Genomic DNA, 18,955 nt, shown 5'->3' on the forward strand with positions numbered 1-18,955 from the left:
GAAAATTAGGTAAATTAATTAATAATTTTTCATTCATTAATTAATTTACAAAAATTGGAGGAATTAAATTGCCAATTAAATAAACATTTAATTGTGACAAGAAGACTTAGGATAAATAAATTATTTAACCTAGAGGGAAAATGAAGAGAAAATGACAAACAAGGTTAAATGAATAAATCATGAAACCCTAGAAGATAAATTAGAAATGCAAGAATGACAATTAGGTCTTGATGTAAGATTGATTTGATGTCGATTCGATCATGATTTTGAATTGATAAATGATTTGATTGATAAATGCGTCGAGGAACAATGACTAATTGATCCAAATTGACATGATTGAGAAGGATGACGATCGATGTCAAATCGATCGCAAAATGACAACAACAACAACGATCGATGACAAAATAGATTGCAAAATGACAAGATTGAAAATGATCACGATTGATGACAAATCGATCGCAAGATGACAAGATTGAAAACGACAACGGTCGATGACAAATCGATCGCAAGATGACAAGATTGATAAGAGGACAAAACCCTAATTCCATAATCGATTAGGATTGACAATGTCCAAAATATGACAAATAAGCACGCAAATTGATGCGACAAGATAAGATTGATGAAAATCATGATTGAAGATTGTTGTCAACAAGACCAAATTTGACAGCGAGATAAATAAAGAATGCAGAAGAAGGACTCGATGCTCGCAAATGATAAAAACCAAGTGCATGACATAGAAGAAATGTTAAGTTGACGCAAAAACCCTAAAATAAGGCAATGCACAAATGTTAAAGTATGACTTCGCAAGCGTTGACCATTTTTAGATGTCTACAATTTGATGTTGAGTAGTAATGATGGTGACACGTATGGTCATTGTATGAAGACAAGTTCAAAATGTTTTGGCGCGTTTGTTTGTCTAGGGAATGAGCAAAATGTATTGCATCTAATGCAAAGCACATGATGTGTTACTGAGCTTGATGTAGCGGTAATCAAGGAGCGGTTGAGGTTTTCTTAATTGATGTGTAGAGATTGCTATGAAATCCAATGGTCATACTTGTACCGACTTGTTTGTAATCTCGATGCGAGAATTAGGTTTTTGTTGTGTTACTGACCTAATTGATTTGTATTTAAGATCAATGAAGTTGTTTTGTTTAGAGTTAGCAAGAGTTGACAGAAATTGGTTGAGTGTTTGGTTGCCAAACCAGATAATGAGTCTGCAATTTGAGTAAAGGTAGATAGGAGCTTAAAAGGATCTGATCAAGCAAGTGTAGTGCTATTCAGACAGATCAAGCAAACTCCTGTTGTTTTCTAACAATTACACCATAATTGAAATCCCCTAACCGGGCAAGCTCTAACAAGCTTGGTTACTTATTAAATCCTCTAACAAGGTGATCCATTAGATTGGATTTTCAAATCCTCTACTGAGGTTACTTCTTACAGGGTATTTTCTTCTAACAAGGCATTTGTAGTCAATCAATCCCTTAACCGGGTGATTCCTAACAGGATCAGTTCTTAACAGGACTTTTGTAAAAGCTTTAATAGGCTTGGCTCCTAACAAGGCAAACTTTAGAAGAGTTCATATATTATCTTGTGAGTCCCATCTCACCATGGTTTTTACCTATTTGGGTTTCCACGTCAAAAATACTTGTGTCATGTGGTGAATGTTTTTGTGGTTATGATATTATGGTTGATTTGATTAACCACTTAACTATTCTGATAAGGCATGTTAACCAAAAGCATTGAGAAATTGAGTATGTTGACATATGATAAAGCATTTGGATGTTTACAAGTTTAATGTTGTTTACTATTAAGTTGCTGTAATAGTCAACCGGGTTTTCTTATGAGTATTTACAGTGGTATTTCATTTGATAAGTTTACTTTGTGTGATTGAGATTGAGATTGGGAAAGTTTGTATCAGTTTTTCTATTTACTGATTCATCCCCCCTCTCAGCAATCTACCAGATACTTATTCTTTCATCATACCATCACACCATCACACCATAGACTTCTTTGGGTGTGTTTCTATTTCACCTACCTTTTAATGTAAATTGTTCATTATATTTTTTATATGTTAGTATAAAAGTATAACACTATTCATCATTAAAAGCCTTGCTTGCATGTCAACCTTGCAATCAATATGTCATTTGCATGTTTGTTAAACATTCCATCTTACAGAAAAATGTCAATTCAATCAAATACAAACTGTTAATTGAGTTAAAATTTTAGGAGACCAAATTTATTACAAAGTCTCAACTTTAGTAAAAATAGAAGCATGGAAAAATGCTCTGATTTTAATGTGGTTTGCCAAAGAACAATAAATGAGACATGAAATTTTGTTTTCATTCAACACAAAATAATAATGTATAACAAAAAAATTATCATTCCTATTTTTCACAATATTAATAATAAAAAAATATTTTTAAAACTCTAGAAAAAGAAAAAATATAATCATCATAATTAATCTATTTTTTAGTGTGGCAATTTGGTTGGTGGCACATTGGGAATTTTTTGGCTTGGATATTTGCCATCTCGCCTATTTGTTCTACTTCATAGCAACCTAAAGATAAAGATCAAGATGACATCCTCGCAATTTGAAAGCCCATTGCTATTGTCAAATACCTCTTAAATGTTTGGGGTTGCCCACTTGATCATGACCCCTCTCATTTGTTATATAGGCATGGATATAGTAGCTTGATGATTCTTATTTTTGTCCTTTTGACTTCACTACAGAACTCTTAAGGTGTGATTCTATTCCACCTACCTTTTTATGTATAATATGTATTATATTTTTGATATGTTAGTATTAAAGTATATCGCTATTCATCATTAAAAGAATTGTTTGCATGTCAACCTTGCAATCAATATGCCATTTACATGTTTGCTAAACGTTCCATCTCACAGGACTATTGTCATTTCAATAAAATACAGACTATTAATTAAGTTGAAATTATAGGAGACCAAATCTAATTCAGCCTTTTAACTTTAGTAAAATAGAAGCAATGGAAAAATGCTTTAATTTCAATGTGGTTTACCAAAAAAAAAAAATAGTAATAATAAAATGATTTCTCAATAAGACATGAAACCTTTTTTTTTTTCATTAAACACAATTGAATAATGTATAACAAAAAAATTATCATTACTACTTTTCACAATATTAATAATGCAAAATATTTTTAAATCTCTAAGAAAAAAGAAAAATATTTTTAAATCTCTAAGAAAAAAGAAAAATACAATTATTTTAATTAATCTATTTATTCTAATTCTAAATTGTATTCATGAGTGTAAAATCCAAACTAATAACTAAAATATATACTAAAATAAAATCCAAATAAAAAAAGACAAAAATGCAATTTTATAAGAGAAAAAAGCATGAAGTCAAGCATTTTATATACATATAATTGACGAAAATATAGAGGCATGATAATTAGATGTTATAGCTAACATCACGCACCCATAGATCCTAAACAATACATCAGATTTCGATGATTTTTTTTTGTTATCTTTCTATGCAACTTAGTTGCTAATAGCTATTGTTCTAGCTTCTTGCTAGCAAATACACACTATGGATCCGTTATCCGCGCAAGGGTCAAAATGTTTACATTTCAAAAGTGTCACCCGATACGTACTTACTGTGCACCTAAAATTGTCAATACTTATGCACAAATGCCCCTATAGTCATGCACAAATGGGCCACTTATGGTACAAAAATGCTAAAAAGTGGGCGGCTATTGATACATGTGAGATTTATTAATGAACTTTTAGTTATTGCTCTTCCCTTAATAAGTTTAAGTGGCAAATATGCTCCTAACAAACCTAATTTTTGACTTATAAGATCACTTCTCTTAACTTTTCTTTTAATCAGACATGACCACTCTTCAATTGAAACCCTGTAAGAACTATAATGAGCATTTGTACTCTTCCCTTAATAAATTTAAGGCTAACCCAATATGCTCCTAACAAACCTAATTTTTGACTTATGAAAACACTTCTCTTGACCTTTCAATTTGACTTGAAAACACTTCTCTTAACCTTTCTTTTAATTAGACGTGACCACTCCTGACCTTTCAATTTGCCTTAAAAACACTTCTCTTAACCTTTCTTTTAATTAGACGTGACCGCTCCTGACCTTTCAATTTGACTTAAAAACACTTCTCTTAACCTTTCTTTTAATTAGATGTGACCAGTCCTGAATTTAAGTCTTTTCTATAATTAACTCCTCAAGTTGGTGCGTAGGTAATGCCCAACTACAAAGTGTCCGCTTATTAAAAACAGTCTTTTTTATCAATAAAATACTTGGAGCTCTCATGCTTTTAATAAATACAGCTTACAGGAGACGGCTCAACGACTTCCAACGGTCATTTATTGCATTTTATGTTACATCTCTTGACTTGAGATGAAAAGTCATAAACAGAAAGATTTTTATTTTTATACGTTTTTAATTCAAATGCGGTGCACGAAAATGCTCTCGTGTCATTAAAATTTTGTTTAAAAAACATTAAAAATAATTAGATCGGAAGTATTTTGCATTAATTCACATCACAAAATATTATTTTTAAATATTTGATCTATTTTTCTTAATCTATCAATTAGTTAACTTCAATCAATTGATAAATTATAGAGTACAGTCTAAAAGTTGATGATAATTGTTTACATAATTAAATTTTTTTAATTTTTTAATAATGCAATTGTTTTGGATTATATTGCTCATCCACCTAGTCATCAAGATGATAAATAAAAAAATCTAGTTTTGCTTAAAATATCTAATTCATTCTATCGCTATCATTTTGTACTTATTTTTCTGATACCCATATTACCCAAATCTACATATTTTTGCTTAGAACACCCAATTCAATCTATTGATATCATTTTGTGCTTGATTTTCTCATAACCATTTACCCAAATCTAATGATGGAACATTTTTCCTGTTTGGTCTGTTCTTAGCTGTGACAATATTTAATAGCCTCCAATTGCCCCCCATTGTTTACACAGACCTCATAATGACAGAAAGATCAGTTCAAGGACTTTAATAGTCAAAGATGGTTGGGGCAGGGGATGGGAAAAATACCAGTTATGGTTGAAAACATAGAGAGAAGTTATTTTTACAGCAGTTGAGGTAGCTAATCTACTGTGTGAATAATGCAAGGTGGGCTTTCTTGTTCGATTAGTTTTCTTCTAGTGTTGGTGTTTGGAGAGAAAATTTTGAGAGGAAATGAGATAAAACCACTGGTTATGGGTATTGATTCATTTATATTGTGTACGGGTGGTGGACTGCACTACCGACCTTGTGACTACCCACACACTTTTCCTCAGCACCCAACACCCAACAACCCACATTCATTAATGCAAATTAGGGGACTAATCTCTGCGGAGTTATTAAGGTAAAAATGACCCCTCCATAAAGGACCGCTACTCTACTCTCACAGCCTGTCAATATTAATGTCCCAGTCTCTGTTCCATTCCCATTTTATCTAGTGCACAGCTTTTGCAGGGCTATATAATAATCTTACCTCTGCAGAAGAAATTAGTGAGATACTAGTGATCCTCCTGTCTCTCTGGCTTTGTGATCCTTTCAAGAGTATATATACTTGTACTGTCTACCTAGATAGCATTACTCCCAAAACAATCAGGTAAACTATATGCATCTCTGTGGTGTGTACTGAAACATAGGAAGTGTTCAGGTCATGCTTTTAAAGCCATTTGGGTGGTTAGGCATAGCACTGAGAGACTAGGTACTGGAGTATTGGAAGTTGTAGGAGCATCTCTCATGAAATTTGAGCTTGTGGACTTGGAGATTCTCAAAGGTAAAGGTTACATTGGTCTGCAGAGAATTGTATATGGGTGTCCTAAGACTAATGTTTTAGGCCAGGCTCAATCATTTTGTTATAGTTACATTCATAGCATTTTAAGGCAATGCAGCTTTTGCTCTTGGTTGGTATAGGGGTAGTTAAAAAGGTATTGTTAGATAGACATGACTTGGAAGCTTCTTGACTCATTATTTTTGAGCTTGTGGTTGTGAAGATCTACATGGTGAAAGGCACAATTATGATGCGATTTATTGCCCCCCTGCAACTTTTTGAGGCTGGATAAATGATGCCAACCGTTTTGATTAGTCATAACTTTTAAATTAGTTTTTAAGTTCTTAGAAACTTCTAATAGATTGTAATTTTCATATTTTTTAAGTTTTTAATATGTTTTTTCAGACAACTGTAAGTGTATTGTCAATTTACCATTTAACATAGTTTTTGAAACTATTTTGTAACAAGTTCATTAAGAAATACTATAGAGTATTATTGTTGATATTTTTTCTGAACAATCTGAATGATAATTCGTTTATGCTTCTACTGTAAGTGATCTCAATTATTATTTCTTCAATAGTTGGCTGGTCAAGGAATTAAAATTTCACACTATATATGTGAATATGGTGTTCTAATCATGGCGTATTTTAGATATCTGGCTTATGCATTTGGTTGGTGGACTAGATGTCTTAGAATTACTTTTCATGGGATTTGAGGCGGTGATGGTTTAGATTTTGAAGTTAAAGGCTATATTTAGAACATTTAATTGAATCTCCTCATGTTTATGGTCCAATAATGTGCATATAATGTCCTAATAATAGAGTAGTTCTGAGCAGGCCATGCTTATGCACTTAGTTTTGAAGGTATAGCAAAAAGCAAGCAAGTGGATTTTTATAACCTTGAAGCCTCAGAAATCCCATTTAAGAACTGTTGAGCTTGTGGGTGTTATGATTTTAGATGTTATAGTAATGGTTTTAGGCCAATATGTAATTGTGCTCAGAGTGTCCTTATATTTGTGTTTATGGTGTCCTAGTTGCAGCAGTTCTTACCTCAGGTTGATGAATTTATTTGGTTACTTAAATAATGGTTACCAAGGAGGTGGGGGGTGTTAAATGCCTTAGAAGACAATTCATAAAATGTTAGTTTGTGGGTGTTTATGATTTTCAAGATGAAGGTAGCATTATAGCCACACTTATTCAGGTCTCTTAATGGAGAGCTTCTACTTTCGGGATTTCTGTACTGCAGTGGATTTCAAGTACTTAATGTGTGGGTTATTGATCTTAATAGCGTTTGTCCAGATTGATGTTCGTTTAGCGTTCCCATTAACAGAATTCATAAATGAAGATGCTAGTCATTTAAGTTCCAAAATTTTTTCATGCATTGTGTGGTTATGCGGTGTCAAGAAAGGTTTCGTTGACCTCCATGCATGGTGAGTTCACAGGCTGACATGATTAATGCTGCCACAGGCAGTTGCAGGCATTTAATGGTGCTTGAAGAAGGATTTCTCAGAATTGGTGTATAATTCGCAGCTGGCAAAGCATAGGCGTGAAGGGAAAGACAAGAAAGTAAGACATTAATTTTTTGTGACTACTTATTTAACAATTTTTTACTTGCTTTCATTAGATGATGTGTATGCAGCCATATTTTTAATTGTGTTTAGGAAGAGTAGGTGAACAGTTTCTTGAATACCTCTGATATTTTACAGCAATGAATGCTCTCCAGTATAAGTTAGGGAAAATAGGTTCGATATATCTATTATGGAGTCATGGTATTGGCGTGTTAGGTTTAATTTATGTCTGTGGATAGTTGGTGAACAGATATTCGGTCTTGTGCTTCAATTTGCAGCCATTGCATTCGTCACTGGTAGGCAGTAGATGGATTTGTTACTGGATAATGTTTATAGGAAGCTATCTTATTAGTAATTTGGCAGATAAGTTGGAGAAAGCAGGTCACCGAATGGTTAATCTTAACGCTTTTGTAATAAGATTGTCATAAAAATATGGTTATAAAGTGAAGGGGTCTTGTCTATGTCCGTATTCGCATGTTAACTTTTTGTCGATACTCTGCCATCCTTACATGTATCAGAGATGCTATTTTTACTAATTTGCATTACTTAGTTGATCAGCATTTTGTGTTGTATTAAAATTTAATGTTAACCTGGACCTCCATTTGCAGAAACATCACATAAAGAATCAAGGATCTCTGGTTGAAGAGGGCTGGTTGAAGAAGGCTGAGGAAGAGTATCAGAATAGACTGAGTGGAGATTCTAGTTAGCGGAAGAGAAGGCCCCTGATTCCACGAAGTCCAAGAAGAATATCGTGATCCCATAGTCTCAGAGAGTCCTGCAAGTTAGTGAAAGAGTAAAGGAGATCCTGTAGCGAATGAAGTCAAGATGCTGCTGAAGCTTGATGACAATTATGGAAACATTGGTCTATAAGCAGTACCTGGTAATGCTCTAAAGTGCCTTGAAGCAATTTTCTGCGTGTTGGGTTTTTCATTTACAGAATTTAGAAAAAGGCCTGGTTGTTATATAGAGGGTAGGCCATATAAGATTGGAGAAAATAGCCATGGAGTTTTCCACTATAGCATTGGTAGTTGCTGTCGTAGTGGCATATATGGCATGGTTCAAAACAATAGTAGGTCGTTTGAGAGGTCCCAAGGTGTGGCCTGTGGTGGGAAGCCTGCCAGGACTATTGCAAAATCGTGCTAGGATGCATGACTGGATTTCAGATAACCTTAGAGAAGTGGGAGGAACGTATCAGACCTGTATCTGTGCAATTCCCTTTCTTGCAAAGAAACAGGGGCTTGTTACTGTGACATGCAATTCAAAGAATCTGGAGCATATTCTCAAGACCAGGTTTGACAACTATCCCAAAGGCCCACAGTGGCAGGCAGCGTTCCATGACCTCTTGGGGGATGGCATATTCAACAGTGATGGAGAAACATGGTTAGTGCAGAGGAAGACTGCAGCATTAGAGTTTACCACAAGAACGCTAAGGAATGCCATGGCTAGGTGGGTCAACAGGTCAATCAGGGGTAGGCTGTGGCCAATTTTGGCAGAAGCTCATAAGCTCCATAAACCTGTTGATTTGCAAGACCTTTTGTTAAGGCTTACATTTGATAACATCTGTGGTCTAGCATTTGGCAAGGATCCAGAGACCCTGGCCCTAGGACTTCCTGTGAACCCCTTTGCCAATGCATTTGACAATGCCACTGAGGCCACTTTGCAGAGATTTATATTTCCAGAAGTACTATGGAAGCTTAACAAGATGATGGGTTTAGGCATGGAGCTTGATCTTAGGAAAAGTGTGGCACTGGTTGAGAAATACCTGTCTGATATCATTGCAGTGAGGAAAAAGGAATTGTCTGCTAAACCCCAAGGGTTGAAGGAAGGAGATCAACAACAACCACATGATGACTTGTTGTCAAGGTTTATAAGGAAGAAAGATGGAGATGGCAAGGCCTTCTCAGATTCATTTCTACGAAATGTTGCCCTGAATTTCATACTTGCTGGCAGGGATACGTCATCTGTTGCCCTGAGCTGGTTTTTCTGGTTGATCATGCAAAATCCCCGTGTTGAAGACAAGGTTATTGCTGAAATCTCTGAGGTTTTGACCCAGAGCAGGGGTACTGATACTTCAAAGTGGATCGAGGAGCCCCTGGTGTTTGAAGAGGTAGATCAGTTGGTGTACCTTAAAGCTGCACTCTCTGAAACCCTCAGGCTCTATCCTTCTGTTCCACAGGATTCCAAATATGTTCTAAACGATGATACCCTTCCTGATGGCACTTTTGTTCCTGGGGGTTCTACCATAACCTATTCAATTTATTCAGTGGGTAGGCTGGAATCCCTCTGGGGACCTGACTGCTATGAGTTCAAGCCAGAGAGGTGGATTCAGAATGGCAAGTTCGAACTCCCTGAGGATGCTTACAAGTTTGTTTCATTTAATGGGGGACCTAGGATTTGTTTGGGGAAAGACCTGGCCTATTTGCAGATGAAATCTATTGTTGCTGGAATTCTCCTGCGTCACCGCATATCACTGGTTCCTGACCATCCTGTGCAGCAGAAGATGTCACTTACTCTGTTCATGAAACATGGCCTCAAAGTGTATGTTGAACCAAGGATTCTCTCTACTTGATAAGGTGGGCAACTATGACACCAACAGTCCTGCAATTATATATATTACTCTTCTGATTGCTATGATGACAACCTAAGCAAGCTATATTGTTACAAATTTGCAACAATTAGAACTCCCACCCTCTTTAAAGATCATTAGAAATATTTCATATTTTTGTGTTCATGTTCACCATCTGCATTTCAGAGTTGTATGCAGATGTGTGCACATTTCACTTAGCATAATAATTATTTAAGATTATCAATGTGTATCAGAAATCTCCATAATAGAGAAGATAGCTCGTTATATTCAGAATTGAGAAGTTTGTAATTGATCAGGGTATCATCTTTACTGTAGAATCAGGCATTCCATGTGATTTTGCCATACAAAATGTTATATGTAAGCGTATAGAAATAAGAATTAAGTTTAATATAAATAGTATTGTGTTTCTTGGATTAAGTTAGTCATGGATTGCAGCTTGTAAATTAATATCCCCTCAACATGCTTTTTGGATATTCATGTTAAAAGACTTGACTTGTTTTCTCTAACGTAATAATCCTATATCAGCCATGAATCCCCACATATTCTAATATAAAGGAACTCCATCTGTTACTTGTACACTCCATATGATGGTAGGAACTCCATCTGTTACTTGTACACTCCATATGATGGTTCTTGTGTCCACTGCATATGAATCTAAATTTTTTACAAAGGACATGATAAGAAATTTGTGTTGGAAAGTTTTTCCTTGAATGAAGGTGTCTTTATTTGAAGGTCAATATCATGTAAGAATGCAAATTTTTCCGATATTAGAAATATAAGAGTAGATTAGTAGTATGTTGATTTAATGTTCAATATTTTTGATGATATAGTATCAATAATTGTGACTTTAAAGTTGCAAGTATTGATCATGAGTATTCATAATTGATTAAAATGTTTTCCTTAGATCTAAAAACAGTGACAAATTATGTGACGTCATATTGGTGCACCAATAAAACATGACTTAGTGCACAATTGTAAGTCTTAACATTTTTGGGGTCTCTTTGAACACTTCAACAAAAAACATATTGATATGGCATCAAATTTGAAGACGTGGTCCTGAAGCCTTGATTAGAAGCAGAAGATTTACCAAATAAACTACTATACAAAATTGAATGTGATTTTAAATCATACACAAAATTATAAAAAACATGAAGTTCAGATACCCAACTACTAAATCCTCTCACCTAATCCAAGCAAATGAAAACAACTGTTTAATAAGTTTATATATAATAGCAGCAGATGACACCGAGTGCCACCCTCAATACAGTGACATAACTGGTCGTCAGCAATGAAAATCAAGTTCAAAACATATGGAACGCAAGCATTTGCAATTTGAAGTGACTATGACATAACTCAACTGAATTCAATGAGCAACAACTCTTTTTTCGCAAAGTTGATGCAAGACAGGTTATTTATGAATTATGATTTTGATTGGGTATTTGGTTGAATATAATAGGTTCCATATGATTTGACATTTGTTTAAGGTTGATTGGGTTATGGTTATCATATAAAAATGGTATTTTTGGAAGAATGGTTGATGAGCCCATTAAAAACTTTTTGACAGATTTTGATGCACATTAATTACTTATTTGGGTGTTTGCTTTTGGTTGTGTAAAATTGGTGCTCACAAAATACGGCTGATGAGACCTAATTTTCTTTCGAAATTAAGTGTGATAATTGCACCGAATCAAGAAAATGAAAGATATTTACACAGAATATGTTGCCTGTCAATTGCACCACATCAATAAAATGAAAGATATTTCTACAGAATATGACACCTGTCAATTGCAACGCATGAAATATAGGAAAAATTTGGTACACAATTTAATGTCTGTTATTAACCATATAACAGCAGGAATATGATTGCTACGTATAATAATAATATAATGGCATGAAAGTTGTAGGTGGTGTAAATCTGCATTGTTTTTTTAACTGAATAAAGCTAAGTAATCAGTAGAACAGTTTTAATTTGTAAATCTGCATTGTTGATATGGTGGATACAGGCAAAATTACCCACCATAAAAGTGTAGTTATATGATTTCCACAGTTACTATGCATAATTTCTGAAGTGTGTAAATTTATTTTTTCGATGTTTCGATTCAAATTCATATCTATCATCAGAAAGTAGAGAGTAAGAACGAGTAAGAACAGAGAAAAATAGAATCGCTATTACCCATTACAAAAGTAATTTATATAATTTATTCATTAGATCACATTTAGATACTGTTTGTATATGCTTACACCAAGGCTGAGTTTAGATTGAAAATAACAGCACTGAGTGAGAGATTGGATTTGATGGTTTCACAACATATAAACTTTAAAAATACCATGTATTTGTAAGACTACTCTCATCCAAATTTATTAAATTAAATCACAAAATAACGGTAATCTATACATCATAATTGAGAGGAGAGTAAGCAGTTCCTTTTTCCTTTCTGAGAGATACAGATGTATTCTTGGAGAAGAAAAATAGTAGTTGTGCCAGATGAAATGATTGATTTTCATAGTCATTTCTGGGTCAATAGTAGCTAATAGTTGTTACCTTCTGAAAACTTGGGTTGTATTGATGACAATTTCTTTCTCTATATATTGTGTGGGGTGTTATAGGCCTGCAGCTATTCTGGCTTCAAAACTGCAGTATGGAGTCAATAACATGCAGGTTATTGATCGTTATACATCATTGATTTTGAAAAGAACAGCCATGATTTTTTAAGTTGTCAACAACACGTACGAATTGAAGGTTTTGGAGCCAGAATAGACGCATCTGTGTTATAGATGATTAGTTGTTACAAGATAAAGGTCAATTTTTCCTATGATCAAGTGTTTAAATTATCAATTATAAGAAATAACATTACACATTCACAAGAAACAAGTGGATGGATATAAAATCACACTTCTGAATTTGATACGAGTCTAATGATCTGATAAGAAAAACATATATATAAAAACAAGTTGTTAGGCGACAACATCAGTTTGGGGGGGAGGAGGAGAGTTTTAGTCCCCTAATTTACCCCATATATTAGCGAAGTCCAAGGTATCCATGGGAGGTTCGTGACCCTCGCAATCTTTTTCTTTTGGTTTATCTTTTCTGTTAGCATGAGCTAGTGAAATTGCATAGGCCATCTGAGGAAACTTTTTGGAATCAAACTAGTTAGAAACTTCACCAATGGGTCATCCAAAAGTTGCTCCCATGGGTGACAAAGAGACAAAGCATCTACAAGGAGGTCACAACTAACCTTGTTGCCCACAATCCCTTATAACAGTCAGTGGAGAAGCTTGGGAGTGAGCATCTCATGTACCATGAGTAAAATGACTCCATACATATCGATGTTCATGAGGGGGCAAACAACCCATGGAGATGGGATAGCTCTAGCCACAACTTAAGGAACATGTAATTTCTAGGTCAACTTCATTAGCTTGCACATGGATAAGATATTACAACAAATATTTGTTTTAGGAAAAAGCAAAATATGCTGATTAACATTGAAATTAGCAAAGATTTCAAAATTTATATATTTCCATATGTTGAAAACAATTTCCATCTTGAAAGCATATTAAAATCAGTTGAATTTGCATTTGAGTGCCACAAAAAAAGGCTCTGATCGAAAGGGTTTGAAAAAAACAAGAATCTAGTTCTAATTTTAAATGGGATCCAATTTAAGAGGTAAAGGTCAATTATGAGCAATAAGAAAAAGAACAATATATACTACTTTTTGATATGGATGAGATGTAAAATTGCTTTTGAGGCACCTAAAAAATCTAACACTCATCTCATTAGACATCAATATTTAATATTGATAATAAATTAGATTCTAGATTTGTCAAGTTACCAATAACTAATACTTGTATAGCACAATAGTTTCATGGATAGCTAATCATATTTGCATAAAATGAATAGAAATGGAATGATTTAATAGAAAGCATATAATTTGATTTACAAAACCTAATGTACATAAAATAACATCCAAAATTAGATATGTTGACATTACAATAATCTTTTCCCGTAATCAAATAAACAAATAATAATGTAAACAAGAGACACATTTGCGTCAGGTTCCTACCATAATGTTGTCCTTGAACTTGCGAATTGTAGTAATAATATTAAAATATTGATATTGTTAAATAATAATTTGAAATTTTTAAATAATAATTGTAGCAATAATATAGGGGTTGACCAGCAGTGCAATGGTAGTTGCAAGGGCAGTGTTAATACTGCCTCCTCGTTCAAATCTCGCCTAGACCATTGCTTCGTGGATGCAAGATGAAAGATTGATGTAGACAAAATATGGATACAATATTAACAAGCAATTCTTGGACACTATAGTGGCAGTATAATGCAATAGATGAAGAGACAACCTGGTGATGATTGGAGAAGTAGTACATAACAAGGAGATGGATGAAGGGAGAGGATGATGCATGGAAGCATGTGCCCCATAGTATTCAAGGTGTGCAAGTGGTGTAGGACTTGAAGAAGAAGGAAAGACGAAGGAGATAGTGGCAAGTGGAGGTGGACATAGGACGAGGACGAGTAGAGGAAGGAGATGAAGAAGAGGAAGAAGGAGGGTAACGAAGGAAAAAAAAAAAGGAAGGAAAGGTGACAAAGGAGTGGAGGAAGGAAGGTGATGGAGGAAGAGGAAGGAAAGGAGACAAAGGCGAAGAGGAAGGAGGATGATGGTGGTAGGCAAGAAGGAAGGAGATGAACGACAGAGTGAATAACAGTCGAGGGGAGCGCCACATTAACTGCTTGAAAGAAAAAATGAGAAAGAGATGCTAAGGCCTCACATTTGAAGGTGGACATGGCTAGTGAAGGGGTCGATAAATGGAGGAAGTAATAAAGAACAGATAGGAAGGCTAAAAAAAGAGGAGAATGAGGAGAGGAGAAGAATGAGGAGATGGAGAAAGGGAAGGTAATAGGAGATCAAGGAGAATAGGAGGAAAGAAAAGGCCATAGGGGATCAAGGAGAAAAGGGAGAAAGGGAGATCGAAGTAGAGGAGAAACAAGGGGAGAAGGAGGAAGATCAAAGGAATCCAAGGAGAAGGGGGAGATTAAAGAGGAGAAGGACGAGAAAAAAAGAGAGGTGTTAATGCCTTGACTTGACCTTGAAGATGGGGCCCCTGTTGTGGCCCCATTGGTTCAAAGCTCCAGTCAAAATGATTACTGACCAATTTTTTTTTTTAAATTGTAGTAATAATATAGAAAATCTCCTGAGAAAATTGAGGAAAGTTTATAGTTGAAGCATCTATATTTAAATGTTAAAACATAAAATTATTTTCCTTAGTAAGTAAATAAAAGATGCATTACATCTAGTTCATCAGTAAAATCTATAACATATTGCTTAGTTAACTAAAAAAGGGGTAAAAATTTATTCAAACACAAAGGAGAAACAAACAAAGAGACAAGATAAATAACTAGAGAACCCTATCACTATCCACTAACTGATCTAGCATAAGAGCCATATCAAGAGGCAATTGCCCCCAATCCCCTATATTCCAACCCAACATCTGATCTGAAGCCCATTTGGCCAAACAGTCAACAACACTATTCCATTCCCTAGGAATGTGTGTGAAAGTAACTGAATCCAAAGAGCTGCACAATTGAAGAATCTATCTAATAACTAAAGTCAAATGCCAACTAACATCCCCATGCTCTTGTCGGGTTAAAAATTCACCACCACCTGAGAATCAGACTCACAAATAATTTTGTGCCAACCAATAGTAGAACAATGTTGAATATCATACAAAATGGCAAGAGCCTCCATTAAATTATTAGTATAAAAGCCCTTATATACAGAGAAAATAAACTGAACATCACCAAAACTGTCCCGCCCAACTCTACCAATGCCAACATGCCCAAGGTTCCCCCGAGATGATCCATCAGTGTTAATTTTCAACACACCAGAGGGAGGGGGTGTCCACCGACCCTCTCGGTTGACCCATCAAAAAGGATGTCTTCAACTCCCTCTTCCACCTTGCCCACCGAACACCGAAGCACCCCCTTGAAGAGGAAGAATAAGACGAGTGCAAATAGCAACATCAACCACCAGTCAAATCACACTTAGCCACAATAGTCTCACGAAGAGAATGAATAATTTTCCACCACAAATGAATAACATCCATCCTTATATCCTGAAAGATTCTTTGATTCCTTTCAACCAAACGTGCCAGATGATAAAACTATATATGTCTAGTAAAGGTTTTGCAAAAAAACAGAGTACGTCAACTTAGAATTAAAGTTTCATGTACAATAATTTTTAATCTGGAAATTAAAATTAATACTGAAATGACTATTCAATACTATTCATGAAAATGCAAACAAAAATACAAACATTAGGAAATTTGGTCAACCTATTTTAATTCTTCTCATTAGTTGATGCTTTGACATTTGAAATGCTAACATCATCCTAGAGTACTATTATCTAATCGAATAAAAGATAAAGCAATTTGTATATTTTGAAAAAATAGAAACGTTATAAAATTTGGTCAGCCTATTTTAATTCTTAATTCTGATTGGTTGATGCTTTGACATTTAATAGATTTGGGTGAATGCATTAGTATTCGAAGAACTAATAAATACATTCCATATATAATATATTTGTATTATACATCTATTTATAATCTTTTGATGGATTATTTTCTCCAACTTTCAATTTTATTTGAGTTTGACAATCATTCATCTTTAAAATTTATTTGTATTGTTGAATAATCTATTAAAAACATTGACAGATATTTAAGTGCATTGCTTCTGATTGTTTAAAGTTACAAAGCACCTCATTTCTCTTTAAAAAAAATCTGTGAACGTTAATTGCAGCGGATCAAGAAAATGAAAGATTTTCTACAAAAATATGATACCTGTCAATTGCAGCGCAAGGAAAAAATGAGAAGTTTGGTACACAATTCGATCACTGTTTTAACTGTATTGGCTGACCATTAAGGAGATTGCATCAAGAAAATGATTGCTACCTATAATAATAATATAACGCCTCAAAACTTAGGTGCTATAAATCTGCATTGTTGATGTGCTGCATTTATTTTTTTCATTTACTTTTGTATGTCATGGATGGCATATTTACCTACTACAAAAGTGATTATCATTGAATCACATTCAAATTGTGTTTGTCTATGTTGATAGCTAATCATGTATTTATAGTAAAATGAGTATAAATGGATGTAGTACAAGGTATATATTTGTTAGGATAATGTGGTATTAACCTTGCAATCTTAAGTCATTTTCATGTGTCTCCATGATCCTTAGAATTGGTACTATTGGGGCTCAATTATATAGTGCTAGTTTTTCTTCAGTCTATTCATATTTTATATAATCTTTGTTGATCCAAGATTGTAACCAATATAAGACACTTAATGTTGGGCCTCTTTGTTCATGTCCCCTTTTCTTGTGTGTTTCCTTCCATTTTAGTTAGTTACCTAAGTGAAAAACCCAAAAATTGATCATGTTTTTATTGTTTGTCAACCTTCTAAAGAGGTTCTAAAACCTTTGCCAAATGTTGATAAGGTCCTCACAACCTTGTTGAAACTCGACGTTGGTTTTCTAACCCCTTAAATTAACTTGGGTCCTTTTTTTTTGTAGGCATTTCTTTAAAGTTTTGAAACCTTTGTTGAAGCCAATGAGGTTTTTACAACATTGTCGAGACCTAACATAGGTTTCCTAACCTCATTATTTCAACTATAGAAGTGTTAAGTCATTGTGCTTCAATGAGTTTGAAAGTTTCTAAAACCTTTGTAAGCCCCCAACATGGTTTTCACAACCTTATTGAAGGTTGGCAAACATTTTTACAACTTTTTAAGTTTGGTCAAGTTTGATATTTTGTCATAGTTTGGAGGATGTTTCAAAACCTTTTATTAGTTGTCGATGGGGTTCTCACAACCTTGTCAAAGCCTGATAGATTTTTTAAAGCCTTTTCAAAGTGAAAGATGACAATAATTTTGAAGGAATCATTGGTAAATGGAGGAACTAATTTAGGAACCTTTGTCAGTTCTTGATAAGGTTCTCACAACCTTGTTGAAGCCCAAGATACATTTTAGAACCTATTGGGAATGAAGTAAATGTGAGGGGAAGAAGGTAACTTGTTGCACATATGGATGTCTTTGTTGTCATTGATGACAAACCTTTGTCATTCCTATATGAACTAGTTGTTGTTGGTAATCTAGATATGTATATGTTCAATTGATCTATGGTGTATTTGGCTAATGGTCTGGATGTCTATTTCTATGATACTATGTTACAAAACCGATTGCAGATTCACGTTGTGTTGATGAGATGATATGAGGTGATGATTTAATGTGTTTCCAGAAGTTTGGTGTTCCCTACCTGGTCCAAAAGTGATTCTATTATCTTTAGTGTTTACTCTGGTAAAACTTATTGTGGTCTAAAATGAGTGTTTGTACTGGATATATCTCAAATGATCATATTGACTATTGGGATTGCTTTTCTCTTCGTGACTATGTTGCAAATCAAGATGTTGTGGTTCTTTTGGGGTAAACCGCTTTCTTTAGGTCTGGGATAAGATAGTATATTTTTAGAAGATCAAGTATTGTATCGGTTTGTGCATATTAGTTTGAGTGGTTGTGCGTAAAGGCTTTTGATGTTGATTGGAAGGTGTGTCGACTTGGTGTGAACCCTAACACATTCTTCTTACCTTACGGATAATATATTTTTGGGTCGATACTATGTATACATTACATTCTTTTGGCCGACCTAGTGAAGTTTTGGATCCGATTGATATATATGGAGCGAATTGGTTGTGTAAGAATAGAGAGAGACATATAACTGATGGTCTTGAAAAGCACTGGGGGGGGGGGGGGTGAATTATTGACACCAAAACAAACACAACTTCAAACACTAACCGGTAGATGAACTTAACTAAGCATTTAAACAAAATACATGCTATCCAAAATGAAATAACAACATCCACATAGGGTAGAACATCCACCATAACACAAGTGTTTATACGTGGAAAACCCAAATAGGTAAAAACGACGATGAGATGG

The 18,955-nt window shown here is 34.5% G+C and overlaps 1 protein-coding gene across 3 annotated transcripts; it reads left to right on the forward strand.

The window, feature by feature from the left end:
- Positions 1 to 5,212: 5,212 nt before the first annotated feature.
- On the forward strand, positions 5,213 to 10,362 carry LOC131064717 (cytochrome P450 86A22). Of its 3 annotated transcripts, none has more exons than XM_057998959.2 (3): positions 5,213 to 5,801; positions 7,262 to 7,360; positions 7,971 to 10,362. In XM_057998959.2, exon 3 carries the CDS (start codon positions 8,363 to 8,365, stop codon positions 9,929 to 9,931), a length of 1,569 nt encoding a protein of 522 aa, XP_057854942.1. In that variant the 5' UTR covers positions 5,213 to 5,801; positions 7,262 to 7,360; positions 7,971 to 8,362; the 3' UTR covers positions 9,932 to 10,362. The 3 variants fall into 3 exon arrangements, with proteins under 3 accessions (XP_057854942.1, XP_057854943.1, XP_057854945.1); XM_057998960.2 differs by having other exon boundaries at positions 5,213 to 5,627; XM_057998962.2 differs by lacking the exons at positions 5,213 to 5,801; positions 7,262 to 7,360 and adding an exon at positions 7,446 to 7,658.
- The last annotated feature ends 8,593 nt before the right edge of the window (positions 10,363 to 18,955 follow it).

The sequence above is a fragment of the Cryptomeria japonica genome, chromosome 8, assembly GCF_030272615.1.
Source record: "Cryptomeria japonica chromosome 8, Sugi_1.0, whole genome shotgun sequence".
Lineage (NCBI taxonomy): Eukaryota > Viridiplantae > Streptophyta > Pinopsida > Cupressales > Cupressaceae > Cryptomeria > Cryptomeria japonica.

Bases quoted from the DNA above. Each gene is read 5' to 3' on its own strand.
- LOC131064717 (XM_057998959.2), top strand. From the start codon at position 8,363: ATGGAGTTTTCCACTATAGCATTGGTAGTTGCTGTCGTAGTGGCATAT.